The sequence below is a fragment of the Rhinoraja longicauda genome, chromosome 19 (assembly GCF_053455715.1).
Source record: "Rhinoraja longicauda isolate Sanriku21f chromosome 19, sRhiLon1.1, whole genome shotgun sequence".
NCBI lineage: Eukaryota > Metazoa > Chordata > Chondrichthyes > Rajiformes > Arhynchobatidae > Rhinoraja > Rhinoraja longicauda.
The window spans coordinates 27,397,567-27,410,982 of record NC_135971.1 but is presented as its reverse complement, the minus strand read 5'-3'; the positions used below and the strand labels follow the sequence as shown (position 1 = coordinate 27,410,982).

The 13,416-nt window shown below is 59.1% G+C and overlaps 1 protein-coding gene across 1 annotated transcript in view; it reads right to left on the bottom strand.

The window, feature by feature from the left end:
* The window catches only part of LOC144602915 (uncharacterized), an 11,918-nt gene extending 1,704 nt beyond the window's left edge, over positions 1-10,214 (bottom strand). The window contains exons 1-6 of the mRNA XM_078416036.1: positions 10,068-10,214; positions 6,877-7,080; positions 4,332-4,385; positions 3,670-3,711; positions 2,628-2,690; positions 372-446 (exon numbers count right to left, since the gene is read on the bottom strand). Of these exons, the coding sequence (XP_078272162.1) occupies positions 372-446; positions 2,628-2,690; positions 3,670-3,711; positions 4,332-4,385; positions 6,877-7,080; positions 10,068-10,202 (573 nt within the window). The 5' untranslated portion in view covers positions 10,203-10,214. The remainder of the gene's footprint in view (positions 1-371; positions 447-2,627; positions 2,691-3,669; positions 3,712-4,331; positions 4,386-6,876; positions 7,081-10,067) is intronic.
* Positions 10,215-13,416: the final 3,202 nt, after the last annotated feature.

Below are 13,416 nucleotides of genomic sequence, written 5' to 3'. Positions count from 1 at the left end.
AGAATGATCAGGCGAATTTCTTCAGTCAGAGGGTGGTGAATCTGTGGAATTCTTTGCCATAGAAGGCTGTGGAGGCCACAAGTCAGTTGATATTTTTGAGGCAGAGATACTGTAGATAGATTCTTGCTTAGTGCGGGTGTCAGGGGTTATGGGGAGAAGGCAGGAGAATGGGGCTAGGAGGCAGAGATAGACCAGCCGTGATTGAATGGCGGAGTCGACTTGATGGGCCGAATGGCCTAATTCTGCTCCTGGAACTTATGAAATGAATCTGAAATTATCCAAGAGAGAGAGAGAGCCGTGTTCCACCCGTGTCCCACCATGCTGTGCCATGCGTGTGCCATGCGTGTGCCATGCGTTGTGGCGCCACTCACCGGCAGCATGAGGGATGTTCCAGGTGGTCCCGGCATTCCGTTGGCTCCGGGCAGACCGGAGCGCCCGTTACGACCCTGGCAACACGAGGGGGGAACAGCGTCAGAGGGTGAAACGGCAACAACACGCCCGGACACGGCAAGAACACGGGACACAGCGCCTGGACAAACACGCAGTGGCCCCGTGGCGGTCACGGCTTCAACACCGGGCGCAACAGCATCGAACACACATGGACCAGCACCTTCTATTGTTAGTTTTAGTTTAGAGATACAGCACGGAAACTGGCCATTCAGCCCGTCGAGTCCGTGCCGACCAGCGATCCCCGCACACTAACACTATCCTACACCCACACACACACACACACACACACACACACACACACACACACACACACACACACACACACACACACACACACACCACACACACTGGGGACCATTTATATTTGTACCGAAGCCAATTGATCTGCAAACCTGCACGTCTTTGGAGTGTGGGAGGAAACCGGAGCACCCGGAGAAAACCCACGCAGGTCACGGGGGAGAACGTACAAACTCCGCACAGACAGCGCCTCGGAGTTGGGATGGAACCCGGGTCTCCGGCGCTGTGAGGCAGCAGCTCTACCCACTGACACACCTGACACAACACAAGATGTAGCACCCAACACGCTGGGCAACGGCTAGAACATGGGACACGGCGCGGGGCACGGCATGAACATGCAACCGCAGCGGCAAACACGCGTGGGGCAGTGCCAGCCCCAAGGCACGGGATCAGCACAAGGGTCATGCCATAAACACAGGACCCGTGTAAGAGGCGGGGTGTAAACACGGATACACAGCCTGGGGCACGGGTTTAAACACAGGATCCGTCTCAACCTCCATCCCCCATCACTCCATCCCTCTGTTCATCCTTCTGTTCATTCATCCATCCCTCCCAACTCCACACATCCTTCCATCCCTCCATCCCTTCATCCCTTCATTCCTCCATCCCTCCATTCCAACATCCCTTCATCCCTCCATCCCTTCATTCCTCCATTCCAACATCCCTCCATTCCAACATCCCTCCATTCCTCCATTCCAACATCCCTCCATTCCAACATCCCTCCATTCCAACATCCCTCCATCCCTCCATCCCTCCATCCCTCCATCCCTCCATTCCTCCATTCCAACATCCATTCATTCCTCCATCCCTTCATTCCTCCATTCCTCCATCCCTTCATTCCTCCATTCCAACATCCCTTCATCCCTCCATCCCTTCATTCCTCCATTCCAACATCCATCCATTCCAACATCCCTCCATTCCAACATCCCTCCATTCCAACATCCCTCCATTCCAACATTCCTCCATCCCTCCATTCCTCCATTCCTTCATTCCAACATCCCTCCATTCCAACATCCCTCCATTCCAACATCCCTCCATTCCAACATCCCTCCATCCCTCCATTCCAACATCCCTCCATCCCTCCATTTCAACATCCCTCCATCCCTCCATTCCAACATCCCTCCATTCCTCCATTCCAACATCCCTCCATTCCTATATCCCTTCATTCCAACATTTCTCCATCCCTCCATTCCTACATTCCTCCATTCCAACATCCCTTCATCCCTTCATTCCTCCATCCCTCCTTTCCTACATTCCTCCATCCCTCCATCCCTTCATTCCTCGATTCCAACATCCCTCCATTCCTACATCTATATATCCCTTCATTCCTACATTCCTCCATCCCTCCATTCCTACATTCCTCCATTCCAACATCCCTTCATTCCTCCATCCCTCCATTTCTCCATTCCTCCCTCCCTTCATCCGTCTGTTCATCCCTCCATCCCTCCCAACACCCTACATCCTCCCGTGCCTCCTCCACTGTGACTCCTTCATCCCTCTGACAGCCCTCTGTTTGACACCCTGGGTCCCTCAACACCTTTGACCCCCCTTACAGCCTCCATCTCCCCTTCCGTCCCTCCATCCCCCTCCCCCTCCATCCCTCCATCCCTCAGATACCGACACACCCCCCCCTGGCCCCCATCCTGCCACCCTCTGCCCGCCCCGTGCTGGCCCCGTTTGTAACCCTCTGCCCGCCCCGTGCTGGCCCCGGTTGCAACCCCTCCGCACGCCCCGTGCTGGCCCCAGTTGTGACCCCCTGCCCGCCCCGTGCTGGCCCCGGTTGTGACCCCCTGCCCGCCCCGTGCTGCCCCGGTTGTGACCCCCTGCCCGCCCCGTGCTGGCCCCGGTTGTGACCCTCTGCACGCCCCGTGTTGCCTCACCCTCTCTCCGGGGTCTCCGGTGGGTCCAGGATGGCCCTGCGGCCCTGCAGGTCCTGATGGTCCCTGTGGACGGATGAAGGCAGAGTTAAACCAACGGCCGCCCAACCCAGTGCCCATTGACCAGCTCCCATTGACAGTGCCCCCGCCCCCCCACTGACCCCCACACTGACCCCCACACTGACCCCCCACTGACCCCCACTGATTCCGTGCCCACTGACCCCCCACTGACCCCCCCCACTGACCCCTGCCCACTGACCCCCCCACTGACTTGTGCCCACTGACCCCCCACTGACCCCCCCACTGACCCCCCACTGACCAGTGCCCACTGACCCCCCACTGACCAGTGCCCACTGACCCCCCACTGACCCGTGCCCACTGACCCCCCACTGACCCCCCCCACTGACCCCCCACTGACCCCCCACTAAGCCCCCCCACTGACCGCCCCCACTGACCCCCCACTGACCCCTCACTGACCCCCCCACTGACCCCCCACTGACCCCCCACTGACCAGTGCCCACTGACCCCCCACTGACCCCCCACTGAGCCCCCACTGACCAGTGCCCACTGACCCCCCACTGACCCCCCACTGACCTGTGCCCACTGACCCACCCCTCCTCTCTCCCCCCTCCCCTCCTCTCTCCCCCCTTCCCCTCCTCTCCCCCCTTCCCCTCCTCTCCCCCCCCTTCCCCTCCTCTCCCCCCTTCCCCTCCTCTCCCCCCTTCCCCTCCTCTCCCCCCCCTTCCCCTCCTCTCCCCCCCCTTCCCCTCCTCTCCCCCCTTCCCCTCCTCTCCCCCCCTTCCCCTCCTCTCCCCCCCCTTCCCCTCCTCTCTCCCCTCTCCCTCTCTCCTCCCTCATTTGCCCCGGCCTGTGTTCTGTGTGCAGGCCACCACCCCATGTGATCACACCCGTCCCCTCCACTCCCCTCCCCTCGCCTCCCTTCCCACACCCACGCAGTGTGACCACGACTTTGCCCCCGGGGGTCTCAGACACACACGCGTGTGCGTGAGGAGCACGTGTCTATCACGGTGCCAGCAGTACTCACCGCCACGCCTTCCGAGCCGGGCGGTCCCTCCACCAGCATGCCCTGTGGTACAGACACACACAGAGGGTCAGAGAGGGGAGGGGCGGGGGGGGAGGGGTGGGAGGGGAGGGGTGGGGAGAGGGGTGGGGGAGGGGTGGGGGAGAGGGGTGGGGGAGGGGCGGGGGTGGGGAGAGGGGTGGGAGGGAGGGGTGGGGGAGAGGGGTGGGGGAGGGGCGGGATGGGGAGAGGGGTGGGGGAGGGGTGGGGGAGAGGGGTGGGGGAGGGGCGGGGATGGGGAGAGGGGTGGGAGGGAGGGGTGGGGGAGAGGGGTGGGGGAGGGGCGGGGGTGGGGAGAGGGGTGGAGGGAGGGTGTGGGGGAGAGGGTGGGGAAGGGGGGGAGGGGTGTTCTAGAGGGGTGTTCTAGAGGGGTGGGGGAGAGGGTGGGGGGCAGGGAGGGGGAGAGTGGTGGGGGGAGAGGGCAGGGAGGGGGAGAGGCAGGCTGGAGGTTGGAGCAGAGGATTGGATGGAGGGATGGAGGGGGTGAGGGATGGAGGGTGGGGGGATGGTGGGGTGGAGGGGTGGAGGGATGGAGGGGTGGAGGGATAGAGGGATAGAGGGGGTGGAGGGGGTTGAGGGTTGGAGGCAAGTAGGGGTGGAGGGGTGGAGGGTCGTTGGTTACTCACTGGCTCCACCACTGCAGGTTCTCCCTTGTCGCCCTTCAAACCAGCCAATGCCACCTGTAAGGGGATGCAACAAGACTCGTGAGCCCGTTGGCAGTGCCAGGGGTAGTGGGTCACCAACTTACCGTGGCCGGGGCTGCCCGAACAGCACCTCACACGTCCCACCTGGCTCCGTGTCACAGCCCTGTTCAATACAAACACGCGTGTGCCAATTGGAGTCTCTCTCTCTCTCTCTCTCTCTCCTCTCTCTCTCTCTCTCTCTCTCTCTCTCTCTCTCTCTCTCTCTCTCTCTCTCTCTCTCTCTCTCTCTCTCTCGCTCTCTCTCTCTCTCTCTCTCTCTCTCTCTCTCTCTCTCTCTCTGATGGGCACTGCACTGATGGGCACTGGCACTGATGGACACTGCACTGATAGGCACTGGCACTGATGGACACTGGCACTGATGGACACTGCACTGGATGGGCACTGCACTGATGGACACTGGCACTGATGGGCACTGGCACTGATGGGCACTGGACTGATGGGCACTGGCACTGATAGACACTGGCAACCACTGGCACTGATGGGCACTGGCACTGATGGACACTGCACTGATGGGCACTGGCACTGATGGACACTGGCACTGATGGACACTGTACTGATGGGCACTGGCACTGATGGACACTGGCACTGATGGGCACTGCACTGATGGACACTGGCACTGATGGACACTGCACTGATGGGGCACTGCACTGATGGACACTGGCACTGATGGACACTGCACTGATGGACACTGCACTGATGGACACTGGCACTGCCCCTCTGCTGACCTTGAGGCTGCCAGCACATGGAGAATGCCTGGCTTTGCTCCCACTACTCACCCCTGCCCCTCTGGCCCCTCCATTACTGTAGAGACTGTCAGCTTGAAGGATGTGGAGTGCTTGGCATGGAAGCACGGTGCATGCCTATGGCACCATGGGCCAAGGTGCCAGCAGGACTGGAGCACTGTCTCTCTGAGAGGCTCCGTGCCTGTCTCTGCCAGTGTGGACCAAGGTGCCAGCAGGGGTGCAGCACTGTTTCTCTGGGCAGAGGCTCCGTGCTGGATGCAGTGCCTGATGTGTTGTACCCCACTCTGTGGTGTGCCCATGCACCATGGCACCTCAGGTTGGCATCGCTGACCAATGGTGGTGCAGCGTGCCTGACCGCGTGGAGGAGGTGCAGGGTGACATGGGTGGTGGGGACCACATCCAGGGGCCATGCGTGTAGCGTGTTGAGCAGAACCAACTACATGACAGCAACATGTATGTAGCAGCAAACCGTACATGTGACAGGCAATGATGTCAACCTGCCACGAGCAATCATGTAATGGCACCGTGTGATGACATCATTGCCATGCGTGATGATGTCATTGAAGTGAGTGCTTGCATCATTGTCACAGCCTGTGATGTCATTGAGTGGCAGTGAGCGCTGATGTCATTGCAACAAGTGATGATGCCACTGCAACAAGTGATGACATCACTTCAATGACAGCAGTGCTGGAGCAGATAATGACATCACCACACACGGCGACATCATCACACCCAGTGATTACATCACCACAGCCAGTGATTACATCACCACAGCCATTGATTACATCACCAGGGCCGCTTTGGCATCAAGGCAATGACAATGACATCACCACCGATGATGACATCACCACAGATGATGACATCATCGCAAATGATGACCACTGCACATGATGGCATCACCACAGATGATGACATCATCACAAGCGATGACATCACCGCAGATGACATCACCACAGGCAATGACATCACACCAGTCGATGACATCATCACACATGGTGATCTATCAGCACAGATGATGACATCACCACGTACTATGACATCACCACGTATTATGACATCACCACGTATTATGACATCACTGCGCACATGACATCACACAGGCGGTGATGATGTCAAACAGATTGTAAACAAGGGGGTGGGAAAGTAGCGCAATCGCAAACTGAAGGAGGACACAGACACAGACAGGGACACAGACACAGACACACACACACAGACACACACACACACACACAGACACACAGACACACACAGACACAGACACAGACACACAGACACACACGGACACAGACACACACACGGACACAGACACACACACACAGACACACACACAGACACACAGACACAGACACACAGACACACAGACACAGACACACAGACACACACGGACACAGACACACACAGACACAGACACAGACACAAGACACAGACACACAGACACACACACACACACAGACACACACACAGACACAGACACACACACACACACACACACACACAGACACACACAGACACAGACAGGGACACGGACACGGACACAGACACAGAGAGGGATGGGACAGGTACAGACACCAGGACACAGGGGGTGGGGACAGTGGGGGGGGGGGGTGGAGGTGACGGACAGGGACAGACTCTGGGACACAGGGGTGGGGACAGTGGAGGGTGACGGACAGGGACAGACTCCGGGACAGGGTGGGTGAACATGGAGGGGCGTCCACTCCACTTACTCGGTCGGTGTGGACCTCGGTCTGCACGGCCTGTCCCCGGCCCCACCTCGGCGGGGGGCTGCTCGTAATAGTCCCTGTAGACGTCGTAGTCATAATGGTAGCCGGGGTGGGCTGTGCCCAGCTCCTCCCACCATCATCTCCTCCTCCGCAGATACCCCCCCGCTCACCCGCTCCCACCTGCCCAGCGGCCTCCGCCTCCCCTCCCTGCCACACACACACACACGGGGGGGAGAAGCAACAACGTTAGAAGGCATATGTTGCCATGATCATCCAGCCAAACCTGGCTGGCTCCAAGCACCCTGACCTCAACTCCACGACATACAACAGACACAAGACCGCTCCTCATTCACTCAATGGACGCTGCCTGACCCACTGTGTCTATCCAGACCATCACATCCCCCCCCACCCTATCATCGTAATTAGAGGCAAGAATGAGTGAGTGAGTGAGTGAGTGAGTGAGTGAGTGAGTGAGTGAGTGAGTGAGTGAGTGAGTGAGTGAGTGAGTGAGTGAGTGAGTGAGTGAGTGAGTGAGTGAGTGAGTGAGTGGGTGGGTGGGTGGGTGAGTGGGTGGGTAAGTGGGTGAGTGAGTGAGTGGGTGGGTGAGTGGGTAGGTAGGTGAGTGGGTGGGTGAGTGGGTGGGATTGGGTGGTTGAGTGGGTGGGTGGGTGCATGGGTGGGTGGGTGGGTGGGTGGGTAAGTGGGTGAGTGAGTGAGTGGGTGGGTGAGTGGGTAGGTAGGTGAGTGGGTGGGTGAGTGGGTGGGATTGGGTGGTTGAGTGGGTGGGTGGGTGCATGGGTGGGTGGGTGGGTGGGTGGGTAGGTGAGTGGGTGGGTTAGTGGGTGGGATTGGGTGGTTGAGTGGGTGGGTAAGTGGGTGGGTGAGTGAGTGGGTGGGTGTGAGAAAAGTTTTTTTTTGTGTGTGATGGTGAGCAAATGCTTCTGAGTGTGTGTGTGCACATGTGTGTGCGTGCTTGCGTGTTTGTATGTGTGTGCATGTGTGTTTGCATGTGTGCTGAGAGTATGTGTGCGTGTGTCTGAGAGTGCGTGTGTGTCTAATAGTATGAGTGTGCGTGAGAGTGTATGAATTGGGAATGAGTGTGAGAGTGTGTGGCCACATTGGTTTGAGCTTGTGGGCATTTATGTCCGAGCAAATGGGTGTGCAAGGTTATTAGTGAATATGCAGTGTTTAAGTGTGTGACAGGGGAAGAGAGAGAGAGAGAGGGGAGGAGAGAGAGAGAGGGAGAGGGGGAGGGGGAGGGAGAGGGAGAGGGAGAAGGAGAGGGAGAGGGAGAGGGAGAGGGAGAGGGAGAAGGAGAGGGAGAGGGAGAGGGAGAGGGAGAGGGAGAGGGAGAGGGAGAGGGAGAGGGGGAGAGGGGGAGAGAGAGAGAGAGGGGAAGAGAGAGAGGGGAAGAGAGAGAGAGAGAGAGGAGAGAGGGAGAGGGAGGGGTAGAGAGAGGGAGGGGAAGAGAGAGAGAGAGAGAGAGAGGAAGAGAGCGAGGGAGAGGGGGAGAGTGAGAAAATTGTGTGTTCATTACTGTTATCAATGTTCGTACAGAGACAGTCTCATTACAGGCAAGTGTTCCCCGGGGGGGGGGGGGGGAGACAAGGGGCCCACCAGACAGGGACAGGACAGCGGTACAGTACAGAGACCAGAGACCAGGACACAGGGGTGGGGACAGTGGGGGGGTGGGTGGGGAGAGGTGACGGACAGGGACAGACACCAGGACACAGGGGTGGGGACAGTGGGGGGGTGGGTGGGGAGAGGTGACGGACAGGGACAGACACCAGGACACAGGGGTGGGGACTGGGGGGGTGGGGAGGGGTACAGACACCAGGACACAGGGGGGGGGGGGTCAGTGGGGGGGTGGGGAGAGGAGAGGGGACAGTCACAGACAACAGAGTCCGGGGGACAGGGGTGGGGAGAGGGGAAGGGAGAGGGGAGGTGACGGGACAGGGGAGAGGTACAGACACCAGGACACAGGGGTGGGGACAGTGGGGGGGTGGGTGGGGAGAGGTGACGGACAGGGACAGACACCAGGACACAGGGGTGGGGACTGGGGGGGTGGGGAGGGGTACAGACACCAGGACACAGGGGGGGGGGGGGTCAGTGGGGGGGTGGGGAGAGGAGAGGGGACAGTCACAGACAACAGAGTCCGGGGGACAGGGGTGGGGAGAGGGGAAGGGAGAGGGGAGGTGACGGGACAGGGGAGAGGTACAGACACCAGGACACAGGGGGGGGACGACTGTGGGTGGGGGTGGGGAGAGGTGACGGACAGGGACAGACTCTGGGACATAGGGGTGGGGACAGTAGGGGGGGGGGGGGGTGGGGAGAGGAGAGGGGACAGTCACAGATAACAGAGTCCGGGGGACAGGGGTGGGGAGAGGGGAAGGGAGAGGGGAGGTGACGGGACAGGGGACAGGTACCAGGACACAGGGGTGGGGACAGTAGGGGGGGGGGTGGGGAGAGGTGACGGACAGGGACAGACACCAGGACACAGGGGTGGGGACAATGGGGGGGGGGGGGTGGGGAGAGGTGACGGACAGGGACAGACACCAGGACACAGGGGTGGGGACAGTGGGGGGGTGGGGAGAGGAGAGGGGACAGTCACAGACAACAGAGTCCGGGGGACAGGGGTGGGGAGAGGGGAAGGGAGAGGGGAGGTGACGGGACAGGGGACAGGTACCAGGACACAGGGGTGGGGACAATGGGGGGGTGGGGAGAGGTGACGGACAGGGGATAGGTACAGACACCAGGACACAGGGGTGGGGACAGTGGGGGGTGGGGACAGAGACAGACTCTGGGACACAGGGGGGGGGGGGGGGACAGTGTGGGTGGGGGTGGGGTGGAGGTGACGGACAGGTACAGACACCAGGACACAGGGGTGGGGACAGTGGGGGGTGGGGACAGTGGGGGGTGGGGACAGTGGGGGGTGGGGACAGTGGGGGGTGGGGACAGTGGGGGGTGGGGACAGTGGGGGCTGGGGACAGTGGGGGGTGGGGACAGTGGGGGGTGACAGACAGAGACAGACTCTGGGACACAGGGGGGGGGGGGGACAGTGTGGGTGGGGGTGGGGTGAGGTGACGGACAGGTACAGACACCAGGACACAGGGGTGGGGACAGTGGGGGGTGACGGACAGAGACAGACTCTGGGACAGGGTGGGTGAACATGGAGGGGCGTCCACTCCACTTACTCGGTCGGTGTGGACCTCGGTCTGCACGGCCTGTCCCGGCCCCACCTCGGCGGGGGGCTGCTCGTAATAGTCCCTGTAGACGTCGTAGTCATAGTGGTAGCCGGGGTGGGCTGTGCCCAGCTCCTCCACCATCATCTCCTCCTCCGCAGATACCCCCCGCTCACCCGCTCCCACCTGCCCAGCGGCCTCCGCCTCCCCTCCCTGCCACACACACAGAAGCAACAGCGTTAGTCCACACACCCCCTCAACGCACGCACACCCACACACACACACCCACACACACACACACACCCACACACACACACACACACCCACACACACACACACACCACACACACACACCCACACACACACACACCCCACACACCCACACACACACACCCACACACCCAGCACACACACACCCCCACACACCCCCTCAACACACGCACACCCACACCCACACACCCCCCCTGACCCCCACACACACACTCCCTCACCCCCACCCACCCCCACACCCCACACACACACCCCTCACCCCCACGCACACACCCCCTGACCCCCACACACACACCCTGACCTCAAACGGCTCCACACAACAGACACAAGATGCTCCACACTCTCATCTCCACTTTCAAAATACCCTCTGACTTGGTCTACACAGACTCACCACCCTCTGCCTAGAGAAACCCCTCCTCATCTCCTTCCTAAAGGAACGTCCTTTAATTCTGAGGCTGTGCCCTCTAATCCTAGACTCTCCCACCGGTGGAAACATTCTCTCCACACCCACTCTATCCAGGCCACTCACTATTCTGTACGTTTCAATGAGGTCCCCCCTCATTCTTCTAAACCCCAGCGAGTCCAGGCCCAGTGCTGACAAACGCTCATCATACGTTAACCCACTCATTCCTGGGATCGTTCTTGTAAACCTCCTCTGGACCCTCTCCAGAGCCGGCACATCCTTCCTCAGATACGGGGCACAAAACTGCGGACAGTTCTCCAGACGTGGCCTGACCAGGGCCTCAGCGTGACTTCCCTCCCTCGCGTCAGTTACTCTGGGCTGGAGTTGGTGTGGGGATGGGGAAGGGATGGGATGGGTCTGGACTCCTTCAGCAGTTGGCAAGGGTTACACAGAGTGAAAGCAGTAACTGGAGTTGGTGTGGGGATGGGGGAGGGATGGGATGGGTCTGGACTCCTTCAGCAGTTGGCAAGGGTTACACAGAGTGAAAGCCCATGTCGCCACTTGCACCCGATGCTAACGGCTGCACTTCTTGCAACCCAGTTGCGTTGGCCAATGCAGCTGCATTGGTTGGAACAAGCGATGGGGCAGAGAAGGTGCCACAGGTTGAGCATCCAGCGATGGTGAGCAATGGGTTTCCACAGCATTCGTGCATCAGCAGCTCGCGTCTTCACTCCGCACTCTCACGCACGCTCTGATCTCTCGTTTTCACACCTGGCCCTCCTTTGTCTCCACACACCCTCTCCCCTGACTCCGTCTGAAGAAGCTTCTCGGCCAGAAACATCACCCATTCCTTCTGCATCACTCCCGTCTGGCTCAGTGCATCTGTCTGTCTCAGTGCTGTCTGTCTGTCTCAGTGCTGTCTGTCTGTCTCAGTGCTGTCTGTCTGTCTCAGTGCTGTCTGTCTGTCTCAGTGCTGTCTGTCTGTCTCAGTGCCGTCTGTCTGTCTCAGTGCTGTCTGTCTGTCTCAGTGCTGTCTGTCTGTCTCAGTGCTGTCTGTCTGTCTCAGTGCTGTCTGTCTGTCTCAGTGCTGTCTGTCTGTCTCAGTGCTGTCTGTCTCAGTGCTGTCTGGCTCAGTGCTGTCTGTCTGTCTCAGTGCTGTCTGTCTGTCTCAGTGCTGTCTGTCTCAGTGCTGTCTGGCTCAGTGCTGTCTGTCTGTCTCAGTGCTGTCTGTCTCACTGCTGTCTGGCTCAGTGCTGTCTGTCTGTCTCAGTGCTGTCTGTCTGTCTCAGTGCTGTCTGTCTGTCTCAGTGCTGTCTGTCTGTCTCAGTGCTGTCTGTCTGTCTCAGTGCTGTCTGTCTGTGTCAGTGCTGTCTGTCTGTCTCAGTGCCGTCTGTCTCAGTGCTGTCTGTCTGTCTCAGTGCTGTCTGTCTGTCTCAGTGCTGTCTGTCTGTCTCAGTGCTGTCTGTCTCAGTGCTGTCTGTCTGTCTCAGTGCTGTCTGTCTGTCTCAGTGCTGTCTGTCTCAGTGCTGTCTGTCTCAGTGCTGTCTGTCTCAGTGCTGTCTGTCTGTCTCAGTGCTGTCTGTCTGTCTCAGTGCTGTCTGTCTGTCTCAGTGCTGTCTGTCTGTCTCAATGCTGTCTGTCTGTCTCAGTGCTGTCTGTCTGTCTCAGTGCTGTCTGTCTCAGTGCTGTCTGTCTGTCTCAGTGCTGTCTGTCTGTCTCAGTGCTGTCTGTCTGTCTCAGTGCTGTCTGTCTGTCTCAGTGCTGTCTGTCTGTCTCAGTGCTGTCTGTCTGTCTCAGTGCTGTCTGTCTGTCTCAGTGCTGTCTGTCTGTCTCAGTGCTGTCTGTCTGTCTCAGTGCTGTCTGTCTGTCTCAGTGCTGTCTGTCTGTCTCAGTGCTGTCTGTCTGTCTCAGTGCTGTCTGTCTGTCTCAGTGCTGTCTGTCTGTCTCAGTGCTGTCTGTCTGTCTCAGTGCTGTCTGTCTGTCTCAGTGCTGTCTGTCTGTCTCAGTGCTGTCTGTCTGTCTCAGTGCTGTCTGTCTCAGTGCTGTCTGTCTGTCTCAGTGCTGTCTGTCTGTCTCAGTGCTGTCTGTCTGTCTCAGTGCTGTCTGTCTGTCTCAGTGCTGTCTGTCTCAGTGCTGTCTGTCTCAGTGCTGTCTGTCTGTCTCAGTGCTGTCTGTCTGTCTCAGTGCTGTCTGTCTGTCTCAGTGCTGTCTGTCTCAGTGCTGTCTGTCTGTCTCAGTGCTGTCTGTCTGTCTCAGTGCTGTCTGTCTGTCTCAGTGCTGTCTGTCTGTCTCAGTGCTGTCTGTCTGTCTCAGTGCTGTCTGTCTCAGTGCTGTCTGTCTGTCTCAGTGCTGTCTGTCTGTCTCAGTGCTGTCTGTCTGTCTCAGTGCTGTCTGTCTGTCTCAGTGCTGTCTGTCTGTCTCAGTGCTGTCTGTCTGTCTCAGTGCTGTCTGTCTGTCTCAGTGCTGTCTGTCTGTCTCAGTGCTGTCTGTCTCAGTGCTGTCTGTCTGTCTCAGTGCTGTCTGTCTGTCTCAGTGCTGTCTGTCTGTCTCAGTGCTGTCTGTCTGTCTCAGTGCTGTCTGTCTGTCTCAGTGCTGTCTGTCTGTCTCAGTGCTGTCTGTCTGTCTCAGTGCTGTCTGTCTGTCTCAGTGCTGTCTGTCTGTCTCAGTGCTGTCTGTCTGTCTCAGTGC